This window comes from Ambystoma mexicanum, chromosome 2p (assembly GCF_040938575.1).
Source record: "Ambystoma mexicanum isolate Mex_15411 chromosome 2p, UKY_AmexF1_1, whole genome shotgun sequence".
Classification (NCBI taxonomy): Eukaryota; Metazoa; Chordata; class Amphibia; order Caudata; family Ambystomatidae; genus Ambystoma; species Ambystoma mexicanum.
This window is the reverse complement of record NC_090923.1, coordinates 626,488,119-626,507,505: the sequence shown is the minus strand read 5'-3', so window position 1 is coordinate 626,507,505 and position 19,387 is coordinate 626,488,119. Positions and strand designations below refer to the sequence as shown.

Genomic DNA, 19,387 nt, shown 5'->3' with positions numbered 1-19,387 from the left:
GCGTGGTCTGCCACCACCTTGCATTCCTGAAGGATCTCCATCGCCACAACCCATTTGTCCCCAGGGAGGAAGTCTAGAATCAAAGCCATCTTGTACCATAGCTCCCGGTCGTATCTGGCCAGGATAACTAAAGTGTTTGCCCTCCTTGACCGTCGTCACCACTGAGCAGATGACCTTTTTACCCACGGCGTCCAACTTCTTCCCCTCGCTGTCCAGAGGAAAGGAGGCTGAGGATGACAGGTTGGACAACTTCTTCCGCGCAACAGCCGAGACCACTGAATCCGGTGATGGCTGTGACTGCAAACACTTCGGTGCAGACTCCGGAACCCGATATTTCTTTTCAAGTCGATCCCTATTTGCCGGGGCTGATGCGGGGTTCTTCAGCAGCACCAGTCCCTCATCCCATACCTTGTCCAGGAGGGGCACTGCCAAAATGGTCTTCCTTTTCGCCACCCAGTGTTGATACAGGAAGCCCTCCTTTGTCTCTTCCGGTGTGACCTGGAAGAGTTCTGATGCTCGGGTGATCGAGTGGAAGGAACCCACTTCGTCCGGGGGAGAAGCCCTTGGCGGCAGAGATGCTGCTGTCATCGGTGGCTGTCGTCGACGTGTCCATCCCCGTATCCCTAGGGGGGTGGGAGTGGAGAGGGAGGATGCCAGCATCTGGAGCAGTGGCGTAGGGTGCCTCTTCCTTTTCTTTGGCGGTGGTGGCCCCAGTGTCAACTGGGTCGTCGCCGCCATCTGCATCGTCTTCTGAATCTCTGACACCAGTGTGTGGAGGGTGGAGAGAATATCATGCGACAGATCTCTGGGAGGTGCCTGGGAGTAAGGATGCTGGGCCCAGCAAATATGTCGTCGCCGGGTACCTCCTCGACGTTCCCGTCACCGTTCCAAACGTCTTCAGGGATGGTGTGGACGGAACGCTCGTCCTCTATGTTGGAAGATTAAAAATCTGTGGCCTGGATTTCTTCCACTCTGCACCCCCCCCCCCCCCCCTTTGGGTCCTGAGGGGTCGGCCTCAGGCTAAGGGACGGCATCCTCTTCTCCGGCGACCTCTCCGCTGATTTGGCCGAAGCCTCCCGTCTGGGAGGAAGAGATACACTGGCTGCTGCCTGGGCACCCTGGACCCGATCTGCCCCTTTCGCCTTCGAAAGGGTGCCCACAACCAGTTCGATAGATGCAGACAATTTAGCCTGCATCATCTGGGCCTTCACGGGCAGGTCGGCCACCTTATCCTGCTGCTTGGTCTTCTCCAGTTTCTCCCATAGCCACTGAACCACACGGGGCAGAGGCCTTGGATTTGAGCCACGCCGCCAGCTGCTGTGCCGACCCTTCATCATGCTCTTGGTAAAGCCACGTCAGATCTCGCAATCTTCCTTCTTGTGCATTAGATGAAGACAATAAAGGCACTGGGAATGCATGTCCTCCACAAAAACATTACGTAAACTGTAGCTGTTGCAGAGCATGAAGAGGGAACCCCTGTCCTCCTCCGACATGATCCGGTGTGCGCTGTAGGCCTGATGGCTTTCTGGAATCTTCAAAGAAGTAACACTCTTCAATTTTGCCCTTGAGGGGCGATGAAAGATGCCGAAAAATGGATCCCCTTTAGTCGGTTGAAGGAACAACAGAGAACACAAGCTCGATCGAACAAAAATAGGATTTTTCTAACAAAAAAGCGTAAAAAACGCAGAAAGATCTAAGAGCGAAACGCAAGCACTCCCAACACTTGGACGTGCAGTAAAAATCTGAAGATGGCTGCCACAGGAGGGGCTTAGAGAAAGGGCAGTCATTGGCTGGGGGCAGTATGACCCAGAGCTCAGTGATTTGTTATAAACGAAAGTGAAACTGTTTTTTCTTTTAACAAGTATTCCCAGCCGGACGACGGGGAATATTCATGAGCATGTGAATCCATGCCAGACCCCATGCTGGAGAAAATTATCTGATCCCCATGACGGTTTTAAGGCTGAAATCTGAAGGAGCTGGGCTAACCTGTTTGCTTAGCAGGGTTATTGGGTTAACTTGAGTGAAATTGAGGCCGTGTGTGTGACTGGTCTTACAAAATTCAGGAAAAATATTTATACTGCTAAAGTGTGCTCATCCACTTCAATACCTGGAAGGATATGGGCATAATTCTGGAGAAAATTGGCTGGGATGCAAGAGTACAAGTGATGTTATCCCAGACAAACTTTCAAAGACAGAAAATGGCATTTGGCAGTCTGTTTGGAGACATTCTGTATAACACGTTTTGCATGGGAATCTTCATGTTATAAAACGTATAGTGGTGCCTTTTCATTGCCTCTTACTTCCTCTTTTTTGACCGCGGTGGGCCAGTTGTCTTACGGTAGGCAACACTTCCAGTCACAAGTTTTCCATCAATCTTTAATGGTGGCTCCATAGCTGCCAGGATGCCAATCACTCTCAGCACCTCCTGGTGAAATAAATCAACAAGCAGTGTTTGATAAAGAATACAATAAATTCCATCAACTCCACACACACAGACTCAAAAACATGTACATATACTTGGAATGGGGGAAACGTCTAATTTACTGATACAGTTACCTCAACATTTCATTACTTAGACAGCAAATGAGTTATTAAAAGTATTGTTAGGTAAAAGTTTCAAAGCAATGATAAATCTTCCTGACCTGTGTCAACCCCAGAACTTTTTGCTGTACTGGTGAATTATTTTACTTTATACCTCACTGAGTGGGAACCTTTTTCCACACTCACAGATCCTTTTACTCTTTTTAGGGATGTCATTTCTAAGACTCTCCATAGTGTCTCTTTAATTTTATCCTCTGCCAACTTTTGGCATATACTGCCTATTGTTGCTGGGTTGCCCATGGGCCTCCCATTTTAACTTTCTCTGGCTAACCTTGTGAGAACTACAGTTCCTAAGGGTAGAAAGGATCTTTGGATCCCTTTTACATTTTTATTAGGTGAGACCAGCAACCACACCTTATGTGAAGTGCTGGGGAGATGCAGAGTATCCCCGTTCTCATCCTAAATGTAACATTTATGTTACAAGGACAAATCTACCTTTAATGCCTGGAGGCAGTGAACCTTTACCGTGGCCTGTTTCCACAGCCCCATTAAAGGCATCCATGGGTGCTCATTTTACCAAAATGGCCCCAGTCTTCTCCTTTCACACTTTTAGCATTCCTTGTACTTTTTTGTTCCTTTCCCTGACATCCAGGGTGGGAAAATCCTTTGTGTTAACTTTATCTTCGGTGGATCCCACCCAGGATCCAAAGTGTCTTTGAAAACAGGAAACGAGGGAGGAGACCAAATCTTTGCAGCCCTTTATCTTCCAGCCTGACTGCGAGAATCCAGTTCAAATTGGGGGGCTGGCTGTCCTGAAAGGACCGCCAACCTCCCCAAGTTTGAATTTTGCATGGCTGTTTCATTGGCTAGGCTCCTGCATAAAAGTCTGATCTTGGAAGAGGTAGTCGACCACTGGAATCGATTCCGAAGAGGATGATGAAGAAATAAATGTGTTTATGAGTATGACTAGTACTTACCCCAAGACTTAACTTGGCCTACTTGTATTTAAAATAAACCTTTGCTTTGTATAATACTTCTGGTTGTGTTTCTATTGAATACTTGGTGTACTACAGGTTCCAAATACTTTCCTACAGCCCTCCTAAGATTAGCCTGGCTGCTCAGTCTATGCTACCAGGAACTCAGATGGCACAGCCTTATACTAAGAGTGGTGTTTTTTACTGTCTCAGTTGAATGGTTTTACTAAGCCCTTAGTTGGACTTCAGAAAAACTGTCCTAACATGTACTGCCTTAATGTCACTGGCACTGATTAACTTGAACCCTACAAATTATCGGCCAGTATAAATGGCCATGGGAATCCATTAAGAGTCATCTTTACAGACATTTAAACATCAAATGTATAACAAAGTGGTGTGACAAGTTCAGCATCTGCGATTTTGGCAGCTTCTTGGTGCATGGTTTAGCAGGAGAACGTGCAGCGAAACCAGGGGTGCTGATGGGTGTAGTCCCAGAGTTCTGTGTTTCAGTATGTCTCTAGGTTGTTTGTGGCTGCGACACTAACATGTCTGTATATCCACAGAAGAAAGCCCAATATCAATTAACTGCCAGGGCTAAGACACCAGAAGAGACATTGGCCTGGAACGAGGGAGTGGTGGGATTGGTGAGATTTATGTATTGTTGGGGTTACGGGTTCTTCAGAGAGATGTCCCTGTTTCAGGAGTCATTGTTGAAAAGGAGGGAGTGCTAGAAGGTGTATGGCTGCAGCGTGCTTGGGGATTCGTCTATGTAGTGTAATGTGGTAAGAGATTGAAAAGGTGAGTTGGTTAATAGGGGGTAGCTCCTCGATTGTTTGTCCAGATTAGGATGGCAGGGTTCATTCTATGACGGTTGAGTGGTGATTGTTAGGTGGTAGTAATTTAGGAGTCTTGGTGCGTCATTGGTCCGGGGTTAAACGGCTATAGTGACTGCTAGGGTTTTCAGCTTGCGAGCAGGCAAACAGTTGATGCCGTGATGAGAGAGGGGTTTCAATGCCGGGTGCCTCAGGTGAAGGGTGCATGAATGGCACTGAGCAGCTCAAGCCCAGTCTGGTCCTGCATATCATGGGTAGTATTGATGTCTTGCGTCTCTTATGGAGTACACCAGGGCAACGCAGATCCAATGGACTTCAGGCTCAAGTACTTTCTAGTTTGCAGCATCTTTCTCAGGTGGATATTTCAATTTGATCTGGTCTATACAGGGTAAGTATACATGCTATCTTTATGTGGTCTGGAGAACAGCCAGGTTTCAAGAAATTTCCTGAACATCAGGTGGTCTTGGTGCGTAGTGGCATCTGGACATGATGTTCCATAGGTTGTCAGTAATGAGAACAGGGCTCCCCCTTGGCATTTTGTACTGAAGCGTGGGATTGTTACTAGAGTTGTCCTGTTGATTCGAGCGTTATAATGGATTGGTAAATTCTGGATTGATGGTACAACTGAAGGGTTTTGAATTGGATACTGCATTTCATTAGGAGCTAGGGCAGTATCGGGAGGGACAAGGTGGTATGTTCCCATCTTTTCAGAACGCGAGTCTTTGTAGCTGCTTTTGGAACTTGTAAACATTTTAGTAGATGGCGCGGAAAGTCAAGGTAAAGGCTGTTGGCATAATCCATTGCAGAGTACTAGGACAATGAATGTCAAGTTTGCATGTGGCAATATTGAGCTTGGAATGATGCGAGAGATAGATCAGTTAAAAGAAGCAGTTTCTTACTATTGCTTTAACTTGAGCATTCAAGGGTCCAATGTTTTCGAATGTCGCTGAGCGCAGGTTTCCAATTCATTGGTCCAAGAAAGGTTTGCTCGATGGGATGTCTTGGAACCACAAATCATAAGTTCAGCTTTAGAGGAATTTTAGACAATGTGTCATCCTCCATGAAAGTTAGTTGCGGAAGTCTGGTTCATTTACGGTTAAGTTACTAGATGATTTGAGAATCTTCTGCATAGTTGCAGTAGTTGGGGCCTGAGCTGCTGATGGTTTCCACAAAAGTGGTCACACAGATATGGAAAATCAAGTTTGAGAAGCAGGACTCATGACCTACTCCACAGTTGATATTGCAGAAGGTTGTTTTGTAGGGGACATCTGTTTGAAAGGATTAACTTCATGCAGGGTTGTCGTTTCCTCCAAACCTACATCTGCAAGTCTTTTTAGGAGGACTTGATGGCTTATTGTGTTGAAAGCGGTCATGATATCCAGAAAGATGAGTGCATGATTGTTAAGTGTGTGTCATATGTATGGCAGACTTGATTCTTGTTCACTTATTGACTTTAATCCATGTTGTGACTTGCTATTGATCCCAGTATAATCTTAAAGTGACTCAAATGAATTACTCTGATGGTGGGTCTTGGATCTCTGGGGGGTCATATGGGTTTGCTGTGATGTTCTTGAGAAAAGGCTTAACCTACTCAGTTTTGAAGGCTCAAGGGACTGTACTTTGTTCAAACAATGAGTTCAGGTGTCCATGGGAAGAGGGCGAGTGTGGGTGGGGTGTTGAGCTATGGCTCAAATGTTTAGTATACATGGTTCTTCAAGTGATCCTGCTCTGTTGCAAGTGACAACTGTCCTCATTAATTCCCATGTGGAGAACAGAAGAAGTGCTCAGAGTTTTAGTGGGTGTTTTGATGGGTGCTGTTTTTGTATCCTGGTTGGGGGTTGCTGTAGGGTCCAGTGTTGAACATGTAAGATTATTTCATTAAAATGGGAGGGGATTCATCTCAGAGTAGATTTCATGGAGTTATTGGGTTGGTGTGGTGTTGAAGGCTGATAGGCTCTTGAACTCTTTGATGATTTTGAAGATATCCTTATCGGCAAATTGTGTGGATTCTCTTTTTTAATTCTTTGCAATGTGTTTAAAATGCTGCTTTAGCTTTTACCATATCTGCTATGTATACTTAGAGCAGCCGCAAATATGTAGCAGTCTGTCTCAAGGAAATTCTTCGTCCACATTTGTTACATCGCTCTGGTGCCTGCCAATGAAAAATCTGAGGAATTTCCGTTGTGGTTCCCATATCGGAATGTGTAGATGGGCGTCCTTCGGGTCCAACACGCAAAACTAATCATTGCTCTGAACCAAGCCAAGGACATGAGCTGGCGCAACCATCATGAACCTCTCGTTGGGGAGATGGAGGAGAGATCTAGGATCCCAGCAGTCCAGCCTTGTTCTTGGTAATCGAGAAGATTCACTAATAGAACCCTAGACCTTTCGTTGGCAGGCAAGGGATGGGGAACAGGTTCTATGGCATGCATATCTTGCAGTTTGATCCAGATGGGTTCGGCTCTCCTGGTGCAGGAGATATGAAAAGGAGGGATACAGGGGGAAGAGGAGGAAAACTGAGGGTGGATACCCCTGGAGAATATTGAACAAACAGGGATCCTGCGAGATGGCCAACCAGCTGCTCAGATGCAGCGGAAGCCTGCAGCCAACCGGCATGTAGTGGACCCCATCCTCTGTTCGCCATTGCTTTTCTGGATCTGTGGCAGCAGCCCCAGAGTGGATAGCGAAGAAGCCCTTGGAGAGGGTTTGACTGCTTCCTCCAGTTATCACTAGGGGAGCAAACCCTGTTTCTCACCTACCCATCTTGGTTGCCACGAAACCCGCCAAAGGAATTCTGCCTGGACTCCCTTGCGAAGGAGGCCTGATCAAAGGGCCGCTCACTTGTCTTAGTGAGAGTTGTTAGTGATTTTGCATCTGCGTGGAGGTCTACCGCTTGTTTAGCTTATCATCCATGGAGGAGTGGAAAAGGTCTAGGCCATCAAAGGGGAGACTAAGGAAGTGATCCTGTACCTCCTGCGTAAATTTGGTAGCATACATCCAAGCAACCCTTCACACGTCTGCACCCATAGCCATTCCCAGACTAGCTGTGCCAATATGGTGGAGGGAGGACTCTAGCAAATGCTGAGTTACTGTTTTAGCCTCCGCCAGTCCTGAATTAAAGGCCTGCTACCTATCGACAGGCAAGTAGGGAAGTAAATCTGCCAGCTCCTTCCGGAGCTTTTGATTTCCTGCTCCTAGCAGGACATTAGCATTTGCTTGTCTTAGATGCAGTGAGGTGTTAGAGTAGACCTTATATGCATCACGAAGCTGGTCTTCCTTGCCCAGAAAGCTTTAACAATGATGCCAACGCCACCACGGATGAGTGGGGCTGTGGTTGGGATGTCAGGTAAAGGTTTTCTGACAGAAGTAGCCTCAACCTCTTGTTCATCGGCTGTAGGAAATGAGGCTTTTCTCATAGCTTCAGGGCCTCAGTGCAGACATCCTTTTGGTGTGGTAACCCTGATCTATTGGAGGACCGGAGGGCCAGCATCTCCGACAAAACACATGCCACTTGTTGTGGCTCTTCCAGCTGAGGAACACCCAGGAAGTCAGCCAAACACAGAACCCTTTCACGGAATGCCTTTGTCAGAGCGAGGGATATCCCAGTCCTTATCAGTTTTATCAGTAGCCAACTCAGTCTTCTCTGCAGGGAACACTGCAGGTGGAGCCTCCTGTGGCTGAGTCGGTAGAGGCAACACTGCAGGCGGAGGTAGTGCTGGAGGCAGCCCAGCCTACTGCAAGACGGGCTTAGATGTGGCAGAGACAGGGCCTGTGTGTCCAAGGGAGACAGTTGTGGTAGCAGCGGTAGTGGTAGCATCGGTAGGTCAGGAGTGAAAGGCGCTACTGGTTGAGGCATCATATCTCATTAGCCCCTTGAAAAAATCTGCCATTGCCCCGCACCTCAAAAAAACCTGTTCACGTGTGCTGACATTGCAGAAGACAATGTCGGGGCTGTCCAAGATTCGGTCAAGGGGAGAGAGGGGGCGGGGGTGAGGCAGGGGCGCAGGCATCCTATTAACCGGTGCTGTTGGATCCCAGTACTGTTGCAGTGGCTGGTAGTCCCGCGATTACAAAGGCGTAGCAGGGACTGCTGGATAGGTGGTGCTCCACTGTGTCAGATTTCATGCAATCCGCAGCATGAAGGCCTTGTATGAGACCGTTGGCGGGAGAGAAATTGGAGGTATTTGCTCCTTGGCGGTGTGACTAGCTGCCAGCTCGCCTGAGGAAGAGGACGCGGTGGACCAACCTGTCGCCTTCCTACGTTTCTGGTTTGGCATGGGAGTCAAAGAGTTTCTTTGCCCCAGATTTTTCCCGACCAGACGGTGCCATTTTCTTGGGGTTCGCCTTTTTAGAATTCAAAGAGTGGCCCTGGGTGCTGCTTAGGGCTCAGCACGTGGACGGATCTGTAGGAACACAAAGGCTATTTTCTGCTGACGTGGCGCACCGAGGCAAAGGGATTGTGCCCGGTGACAGTGTCTTGACGAGTCTCGGACGGTCATCCGGAAGGTATAGTCATAACCTTGGTGGTGATGGCACTTGTAACTCTTGTCCCCTCAAGCAGTCACCTGGTGCTAGGCTCTATAAAGCCCTTTACCGGTCAGTTAGTGAGAGGCTTTGTAGATTCCCAGACCCAGGGGTTGGTTACCAGCCTTTACAGCCTCAGGGCCACCCCAGTAGGTCTGACAGGGTTGTCTAACTCCAGGCCTCAAGGGCCAGAATCCTGACAGGTTTTCAGGATATTCCTCATGTATATTCATGAACGTGTACACCTTTAGAATCATTGCATGCAAATTGATCTCATGAATATTTGTTTATTCGATCATAAGTTCATTAGGTACAGTCACATCAACAAATAAATACGACATTAATTACATCAGTCAAACTAAAACAAAGATGAGACCCAACAATTGGGTACAAATGCAACTATATAAAAAAATAAAACTGCCCCATGTCAAATGTCTAGCTACATTGACTCAAAGTCCATCAAAACCAGTACAAAATTGGTCATATGTTTGCTAAAACTAACTCATGTTGGCTGGGGTTGTTCACCAATGCTCCACATAGGAAACTTCTAAGTCATGCTTGGTGCATACATCGCGATACAAACTAAACAGCATTCAGGTCGGTGGCTGATCTACAAAGAGCAGGGGCAGCTTCCGTAGCACGGATGCCATGCAATTGGAATAGGGGTTTGAGATACCTCATTCTGAACGATTTAAGCCCTTCACAAGTAAACATAAAATACACTAGCGTCTCCTCCTCTGCACCACATAAGGGACAACTAACACCGGATGAAGTTTAACCAAAGTTCCAAGAACAGGGCACAGGCATTTCGGGTGGGGGGGTTTTGTGTGGGGTCAGTGATCTCTAAATAATCCACCTATTCATCTGCCGTTTTACAAAACAGATATACAATCCCATGGACGAGGGAGACACAAGACCTTTCCATTTTTCACAGCCGAATTTCACCTACGGCCGCCTTCACCCATGCTTCACAAGGCAGTTCCTCACGTGTGATAGCCAGGGGATTTTTAATGCCCCCCATAAAGGGACATAACACAGGTGATATCCTCCCGATACTTGCTCAGTGACGGGCTAGCCCAAGGCCACAGCCAATAGTAGAATGGCCTTAAACTGACCTTATTTGAGCCATCTTCCATGGCATAAATTAGTTTTCAAAAATTGATTAGCAGAGTTTGCCAATTAAAATGTTCTCGATTAGCAATGTTGGACTAATATTTTAAAGTTGTTTGTACCCAATACATAAAACCAGCACAAAGCAGCATTTTTGTGTAATGCTGAAGTAGGACATTAGTGAAAAGGAGTCAGGCCTTGCAAATTCTTAAAAATTCTGCTAGACCTGCAGGCCTATCAACTTAGTTTACCTTTCTCGACCTAAAAGAAATGCACTTGCACCCATGGCAACAGAGGACAAAAAATGTAAATACGATTTCTGTAAAATGGTGCAAGGCACCAAAAACCCACTTTGTTTGGCACGCTGCTGCCACCCACAGGCCAGCCATGCATTGTGAAACTTGTATTTGACATTTACTGCAAACAGAGTAACCAATCAATAACATTTTCAAATGACCCCTGCAAATGGTCCTCAGCCTTCATAAAATTCACTACTATGCAATGGAATGAATGGACACAAATAGATACGATAAAAAGGCTCTGAAAACAGTTTGGCCACCTCTCATGTTTTGCACTGTTATACAAGTCAATCATAGAGCAAAGTGAGCCCTGGAGGCTAAATACGGTGGATGAAATTATTGATCACTACTTTGCGTACATATCTAGGTAGTTTTGTGTATTCATTATGTAAGGGGAAAGAAAGTAAGAGACTAAGCAGAGTGCAACGTGTAGCAGGCAGAGAACTGGACAAACTGGGTGGAAAATTGTCGTTTGTGGCCATCATACTTTCAGGGTAGCTGGCATAAAGCAACTGGGTGATAAAATAGAATGTACAGGAGTATGGGTTTAGCTCATGGGCTAAGCACCAGTTGCAGATGTATGCAACCAGAAGGTCACAGAACTAGGTTTGCCATTATAAGTATTCGGCTGTGTATTCATGTACATTTTCAAAAGTGTTACCTCGTCCATATAATGCATCTTCCCCAATAAAATGAAATCTATGTGACACTGAGATTTAGATATACTAACCTAAACGTTGCTGTAAAGCATGGACACACTGCAGTGTTTTACAGTAGCAATAAAGCAATTCCGCATTACGTAGGAAATGGAATTGCAGGAATATCTTAAAAAATATAAAGTTAACACATACTGGTCTTTGCCAGACAGGATATATTTGGCGTAATACAAGTGTCATCCCGATTACTTCCAGCTTGCAATTATTTGAAGAAAAATAATTCTTGACTAGCACTCCCACACAGGCCTTTGGCACTTACAGGTGGATGAGAGGATTACTGCAGTGAACAGAGATAAAAAGGTGGAGCGAGGGCCAGAGAGGAATGCAGGGTGAGCTGTGCTTTCATTGAACAGGGCAACTTAAATAGCTTTCTTTGCTACACAAGCCTTCATTTAATTAGTAAACCTACAGATTTGCATAGCAAATTGCTATACGACACTGCTTACTTTATGCCTTGTCTTCTTTTTTACTGAAGTCACAGTCCATGCGAACTAGCGCTGTGGGTGCCCTTTGTGGCAAATAGAGAATGCTTTTCATAAGTGTATTTTCTATTTTAGTTAGGGATCAGACATTGACATAACCCCATATGTCAGATCCATATAGAGCAAATGACTTAACCGGCATCTTGTAAAGCTCCAAGGCAGGTTTAATTGCCCCTCCCCCATGACTATGATAGAACTTCTTGTTCACTCCACTAATCTTCTCAAGGGCGGTGCTAGTTAGGAAGCAGCTGAAAACGTTACTTTTTCGATAATTCGTTACATATTCAGCATGGACTCCCTTGAGTCCCCCGTCCTCTCTTTTTATGTTGTCCTGTGATCTGTCCTCTCGTGTGCTAGTCGCGCCCTGATGCTTGCGAGCTTCGGCGCGTTATAAATATATAAATAAATAAATAGTTTGAGGCGCTGCTTGGACCTGTTCAGGTGACTTCCAATGCCCATATAGTTATACTGTGTTACTTGCACGAGTGTAGCTCAAAAAGCTATTAAATGTAAGGAATATTAATGAGGGCTATCCTGAAAACCCATCAGGATTCTAGCCCTCTAGGCCTGGAGTTGGACAACCCTAGTCTAGGAAAACCTGATGGGTCTCTCCCAAGATCTGACCCGTCGTACCCCAACAAAGCAATTGATTCAGCGTACAGGAGAGTCCCCAGAAAGGTCTTGCCAACGATTCAAACAGCGTTGCAATGCCCGAGAACCGAGTACTGCTCAGGCCAAACAGGAATACTACCAGTGGAAGAGCGCACACAAACACAACAGGCAGGGACTATTGGCATGTGAAGAAGGGAACTTCCTGCAGCAATTGGTGCAGGAATGAAGGAACAAGTTACTTACCTGTAACTGTTGTTCTCCAGCATGGGTCTGGCATGGATTCACATGCTCATGAATATTCCCCGTCGTCAGGCTGGGAATCCTCGGTAAAGAAAAAATCAATATCAGTTTCGTTTCGGATCTGTCTTTCTTAGTAGTAACCAATCACTGATCTCTGGGTCATACTGCCCCCAGCCAACGACTGCCCTCTCCCTAAACCCCGCCTCTGGCAGCCATCCTCAGATTTGGTAGCACGTAAAGTGGCAGTATGACCAAGTGAAGAGCTGCAGAGGGGTAGGCGGGAGGGTTGGCATGTGAATCCATGCCAGACCCATGCTGGAGAACAACAGTTACAGGTAAATTACTTGTTCCTTCTACAGCATGGGGTCTGGTATGGATTCACATGCTCATGAATAAAAGAATACATAGCGGTACACACATGCAAAACCACAGGAGGTGGCAACAGGCTCAACATTAAGCAATACAACAACATTAAGCATCTCTTACCTCCTCACCAGGCTCACCTTAAGAGAACAGGTTGTGCAGCACTGCTTGGCCGACCCTGGACTCCTCCCTGGAGTCCCGATCGACGCAGTAGAATCTTGTGAAGGTGTGCGTCGACATCCACGTAGCAGCCCAGCAGATGTCCAGCAGGGGCACACCAGAGAGGAATGCCGTGGTAGCAGCGATCGCTCTGGTCGAATGGGCTCTCGGACGGCCGGGCAGCGGTAGGTTTGCCAACCGGTGACAGTGCATGATGCAGCCGGAGAGCCATCTGGAAATGGAAGTCTTCGAGAGAGCCTTCCCTTGATTCACAGTCCCAAAGTTCACAAACAGCTGTGACGTCTTCCGAAAACTCTTTGTGCGGTCCACGTAGAACTTCAGCGCTCTGGCTACATCCAGCAAGTGCAAAGTCCTCTCGGCCGGCGTCGAAGGCGACGGGAAGAAAATTAGTAACACCAAAGGCTCGTTGAGGTGGAAGTCCGACGGCACCTTGGGCATGAAGGAGGGGTGCGTCCTCAGCACCACCCTCGTGTCGTGAAAAGTCAAGAATGGAGGCCGTCAAGATAGGGCCTGGATCTCTCCCACTCGTCGTGCGGAGGTGATGTCCACGAGGAACGCGGTCTTCCACGACAGGAACTTCAAAGGCGCCGAATGCATAGGCTCGAATGGTGCCCCCCATGAGCCTGGTCAGCACCACATTAAGCTCCCACACCGGGGCTGGAGCCTTCACCGGCGGGAACGATCGGAATAGTCCCTTCATAAATTCCTTCACCAGGCGAGGAGACCACAAGGACGCCCGTCCCGTAGTCCTGGTATATCGGGAGATGGCAGCCAGATATATTTTGATGGAGACGTGAGCCAGTCCAGCTTTGGTCAACGACAGTAGGTACGGCAGTACTTTAGGGGCCGTAATCCGCAGAGGGTTAATCTTCTGTGCACGGCACCAGACAGAGAACCTCTTCCACTTATGTCCGTAGCACTTGAGAGTTGAGGACGCCCTGGCTTTTGCAAGAACTTCTCTGCAGTCAGCCGGGATATCGTACCCTCCAACTCTAGTGCTGCAGGAGCCAGGCCTGCAAGTTCAGCGACTCTGGGTCGTGATGAAGAATGGCGCACCCTTCTCTGGAGAGAAGATCCGGGTCCGCCGGCAGCTTGACTGGTTGGGACGTCGACAAGTCCAGAAGGTCCGGGAACCAGATCTTCCTCGGCCACGCCGGCGCGGCGAGGATCATTCTGCACCTGGACTTCTTGAGCTGGTTGATGAGACGGAGCAGCAACGCAACTGAGGGAACGCGTATAGAAACAGGCCATCCCAAGGGAACGAGAAAGCATCGCCCATGCTCCTCGGCTGCGGCAACCTGCTGGCGAACCTCTGGCACTTGGAGTTCGTCGCCGTCGCGAAAAGGTCAATCCGGGGTTTGCCCCATCGTCGAAAGAGCCGATCCACCTGGTCCTCACGTAGTTCCCACTCGTGGCACGAGCGCAGCTCCCTGCTGAGTGAGTCAGCGATGGTGTTTTTTATTCCTGCCAAGTGGAAGGGAACCAGAAACATCCCCTGGGCGATGGCCCAGTGCCACAGATCCTGGGCCTCCTTGGATAGGGCCTCCCTGCTTCCGTATGTAGAACATCGTGGTGGTGTTGTCGGTGAAGATCCTCACCACTTTGTCCTTGAGGGACGGAAGGAACAACTTGAGTGCCCAAAACACTGCTCGAAGCTCCAGAATGTTGATGTGGAGAGACCTCTCCTCCGGGAGCCAAAGGCCTCTTGCATGGAGATCTCCGGTGTGGGCCCCCCAACCCTCCAGGGAGGCGTCCGTCGTCACAGTCTCCTGAAACGCCGTGGTCTGAAAGTCCGTGCCTGCCGTGAGGTGCGCACGGGTACCCCACCATAGGATCGCCCGACGGAACTCCTCGTCGAGAGGGATCCTGTCTTCGAAGTAGCCTGTTGCCTGAAACCAGCGGGCGTCGAGGAACTCCTGTAGCGGACGCATCCGAAGTCTGCAAAGGGGTACAAGGTAGATGCATCAGGACATTATCCCGAGGAGGGACTTGATGGACCTCACCCTGGCCACGTCCGTGGCTAGCAGGCGTTGCACCTTGCCAAAAATGGCCTTCGTCCTCTCCTCTGACGGGGAGGCCAATAGCCCCACTGTATCGAGCTTCGCTCCCAGAAACAGTGCTACTTGCGACGGAACCAGATGGGATTTGGGGTAGTTGATGGAGAATCCCAGTTTCGTGAGCAGCCGGACGGTCCTCGCTGTGTGTTCGACGGCGAGTTCTCTTGTCTTTGCACGGATTAGCCAGTCGTCCAGGTAGGGGTCAACGTGGATCCCCTGCAGGCGCAGCCGCACCGCCACTGGTGCCAGGCACATGGTGAATACCATGGGTGCCAACTTTAATCCGAACGGCAGGGCTCTGAATTGGTAGTGGCGTCCCTAAACCACGAACCTGAGAAACCTTCTGTGTCCTTTCAGAATGGGGATATGGAAGTAAGCATCCTCCAGGTCCAACGACGATAGGAAGTCGCCCTTCTCCAGCTGACCCAGCACGTGCTGGAGGTTGACCATCCTGAATTTCTGTACCTTGATGTACTTGTTTAACCGACGCAGGTCCAAGATGGGGCGCCAACCGCCTGTCTTCTTTTTGACGAGGAAGTACCTTGAGTACACTCCGGAGCCCCGGAGCCTCCTGGGGACGAGCTCGATGGCACCTTTCTTGAGCATCGCCCTTACTTCCAACAGTAGTTGAGGGACGCGATTCTCCTTCCTGGCCACGGGAGGAATGTGAGGACACTTCTTTTGGAATTCCAGTGAGTGCCTGTTGGCCAGGGTGTCCAGCACCCAACGGTCGGTGGAGATGGACTCCCACACGCTGACGAACTTCTTCAGCCGGCCTCCCACCGGGGTGCTTCCTTGGGGGCCCGACGCTACGGCCGGTTCAGTCCTGCTTGGAGGAGGCCTTGCCGCCCTGGCCTCCTTGACGACGACGGCTGGATCCTCCTTGCTTGCCGCGATCTCTGTAGGCCTCCTGGGACAAGGAGCGGGCCGCCTGGCGGTATGTAGAAAAGCCACTGCTGGAGGCACCCTGTCTGCCTCCGGAGCTCCGAAAGGGCCGTCGTTGTTGAAGTACCCCTTCAGCCCGGCCCGTCTCCGAGTCGGTCTTGATGGCCTGGAGCGACTCATCCACCGTCTTCCCAAAAAGGTTGCTGCCGTCGAACGGCATATCCAACACTCTGGTCTGAACGTCCTGGCGGAAGTCCGTCGCCTTGAGCCACCTTCGTCGTCGTAGGCAAACCCAGTTGCCCATCTGGCAAAATCCGGTATCGGCAATGTCCGTTGCAACTGTTATGGCGTGATCCGACGCCACCTCGCCTTCCTGAAGAATCTGTAGGGCTTCCACTCTTTTATCATCCAGCAGGAAGTCCAGCAGGGGAGATAACTTGAACCAAAGCTCCCTGGCGTAACAGGCCACTATCGCTAAGGCACTGGCCGCCTTAATCGTCGTCGCCACCGACGAAATGACCCGTCGTCCCATGGAGTCCATCCTCTTGCCCTCGCTGTCCATCGGGGAAGTGGAGGTTGATGCTGCCGCACCCGCTGCCGCCTTATTGGCCGCTGCCAAGACGACCAAGTCCGGCGTAGGCTGGGCCCTGAGGCACAAGGGGGCGGCTTCGGGGACCCGGTACTACTTCTCGTACCTGTCCCTCTTGGCGGGCGTCTTAGAAGGGTTCTTGAGGACAGCCAGCCCTTCGTCCCAGATGTCGAGCAACGGCACTGCCAGGACAGTCTTTCTCTTGGCCTCCCGTCGTTGATAAAGAAAGCCTTCCTTCTTCTGTTCCTCCGGGCAGAGTTGGAAGAGCTCGGACGCCCTGGCTATCATGGCGTGAAAGGAGCGAATTTCGTCGGGCGGTGAAGCCCGAGGGGGAGGCGAAGGAATGTCCGTCGTATCATTGCCACTGTCGTCGTCCATCCCCGTCCCTGTATCCGTCGCTGTATCCTCCCAAGGGTCAGGCGAGGGGGATGAGGGGTCCACAGGCCTTGTGGGCACAAAGGGCGGAGCGGGATGGACTCTCCTCTGCTTGTTCGGGGGACTTCCTGACGGTCCTGGCTCAGGAACCTCCGTCGGGGTCCGTGGTAACCCCGTCCTTATCTCAGTACATAAGGATTGGATTGCCAACAAAATGGCAGCTGAGCTATCCTGAGGCTCTGGCAATGGCTTTGACGGGAGGGACGGTTGCTCCACCGGGCCTTCGTCGTTGTCGCCATCCTCGCTATCTTCGATCTCCTCAGCAGGATCTTTCCCCTGGGATCGAACTTTCTCGAACCTCTCATTGAGGCCCTTCACGGTTTCCACCAGATCCTCCTCAAAGGCCGTTTACGAGTCTGTAATGGCCACCGGCCCCACCCTCTTTTTCCGCCGGGGTCTTCACGGGGTTCTTAACGATAGGCTGGAAAGGGGATTCCCTCCGCGGTGGCAGGGATACTCTGGACCCAGAGGCCGTCTCCACTGGCGTACTCTCAGCCGGCTTCGCCAGGGCCGCAGCGACCACTTCGATAGAGGCCTTTACCGGCTGGATCAAAGCCCTCACCACCTTAGGTGCTTCCTGGGCCTTCGCCTTGGGGGGAGGGTCAGCGCCTCGCTCCCCCTCGGGTCCCTTCGAGATTGACCGTGGCCGCTCCAGCAGCTTACCCAGGTTCTCGGACTTCATCTTCCCCGAACCAGAGCGCTGGCTCGTGGTTGAACGTGCCGGGGAAGTCACGCCCTGCCTGGCAGCCAAAGAGCCCGACCTTTCGGCGCTCCCGGTGCACGCAGACTTGCGGTGCTTGGCCTTCTGTTGGGCCCCCGTCGCCGGGGCGCCCTCACAGGACTTAGAAGCCCGCTCAGACTTTTTCTTAGCCTTCTCACCTGCTGTGCCATTCGCCAGCCAGGCGGCGAGGCCGGAAAAACGATCTTGCTTGGTCCGTTCCGAAAGGTTCTTGCAGTACACACAGTCCTTCTCCACGTGCGTCTTGTCCTCATGAAGGCAGTAGAGACATCGCGAATGCTCGTCCTCCTTGAAAACATTCTGTAATCCGCATCCAGGCAGCACCTGAACAGCTTGGATCCGGGCGTCGAGCTTCCCTTGTCCTGGGCCATGTCCGTTGAGGTAGGCCGCAGATCTTCCGGAATCCTCCAAGAAGCGTAAACTCGAGGAAAACTTCACCCTTGAGGGGCATAGAAGAATTCCGAAATGGGTCCCTGTTATCGGAAGAAGAAACGGTGGAGCTTGAGGCTCCATTAAACTGAAAAAAATGAGAAAATCGCCTGAAAAAGCGTGAAAACGCAGCAAAAACTCGAGAGCTAAAGCACGAGGACTCCCAACACTTGAACGTGCGGTAAAAATCTGAGGATGGCTGCCAGAGGCGGGGCTTAGGGAGAGGGCAGTCATTGGCTGGGGACAGTATGACCCAGAGATCAGTGATTGGTTACTACTAAGAAAGACAGATCAGAAACGAAACTGATACTGATTTTTTTCTTTACCGAGGATTCCCAGCCTGATGACTGGGAATATTCATGAGCATGGGAATCCATGCCAGACCCCATGCTGGAGAAAAAGGATTATCACTGGCATACGCAGGGGTATGACTGAGGTAGGCTAGCATGCAGCAAAAATAAAAAATGTTTGTCGCAGCGGGTGCAAGACGTCCAGTCCAGTCAAGCGGTAAAAAGGACTGCGAGTGAGGCATGTGGGCGGAGTCAGCATGGTCAGGCACATCCGGCGTACATTAAATTAAAGAACGTTTTGCAGTGCTAAAAAGGCTCCAGTCCCATCAGTTTAAAGATTACACACCTGTTTTAAATTTTGGAATATATTTTAAGCTTTTGATTTTGTAGGACAAAACGTTTTCGGATTGCTTTATTGTGAGTGCGCTTTATGAAATATTACTCTGCTTCTTAGCATGCTCGTTTCAATTAGTTGCTTGTAATCCTTTTTGGAACGTATTCTAAGGAACTTCATTTTTCGTGCACCCCGTTGGCGTTGCCTGCAAGTGAGGCATTTGCCTGGAGATGTGGGGTTTAAAAGCTCTGTCAGTGCAAAGCGATGACACAAAGCCTGCTTGGCCTGCATGCTTGAGGGGTTGGGGGCGTGTCACTCTGTCTGTGTGAGCTGGGACGAGTGCTGCAAGTAAGGACCTTGCTGGTGGGTGTTGAGGTTTGGTGGAAGAATGGCTCTGGGTAATAGGATTAGGAAAGGCCTGGACAAATATCTCAATATGGCAGCTGAGGATGCAAATGACTATGCTCAAAGACCAGAAGCTGAGACTCGGCTAAACGAAGGGGGGCAAGGGGATTCTGTAATGTGAAAAGAGCAATTATGCCACCTCCCAAAAGCGTTTTTCTTGTTTTGGTTAAATATTTGCCAGACCGAAGGGGCTTGTGGAGACTACACAACCAGGGCGAGAAAAGCAAGGGAAGGGAATGAGGGATGTGGGGTTGGAGGCCCCTGTGAGAACAGGTTAAATGAGTAGGGGTTGCAGGCCCAGTCATCTACCATCCCCAGTCCATATAAGCAGGAAGTTACTTCTTCACCAG

The 19,387-nt window shown here is 49.7% G+C and overlaps 1 protein-coding gene across 2 annotated transcripts in view; it reads right to left on the bottom strand.

The window, feature by feature from the left end:
- The window catches only part of RBM6 (RNA binding motif protein 6), a 1,836,548-nt gene that overhangs the window by 701,337 nt on the left and 1,115,824 nt on the right, over nt 1-19,387 (bottom strand). For both annotated transcript variants that reach the window (XM_069644148.1, XM_069644149.1), the window contains exon 12: nt 2,301-2,425. In XM_069644148.1, the coding sequence (XP_069500249.1) occupies nt 2,301-2,425 (125 nt within the window). The remainder of the gene's footprint in view (nt 1-2,300; nt 2,426-19,387) is intronic.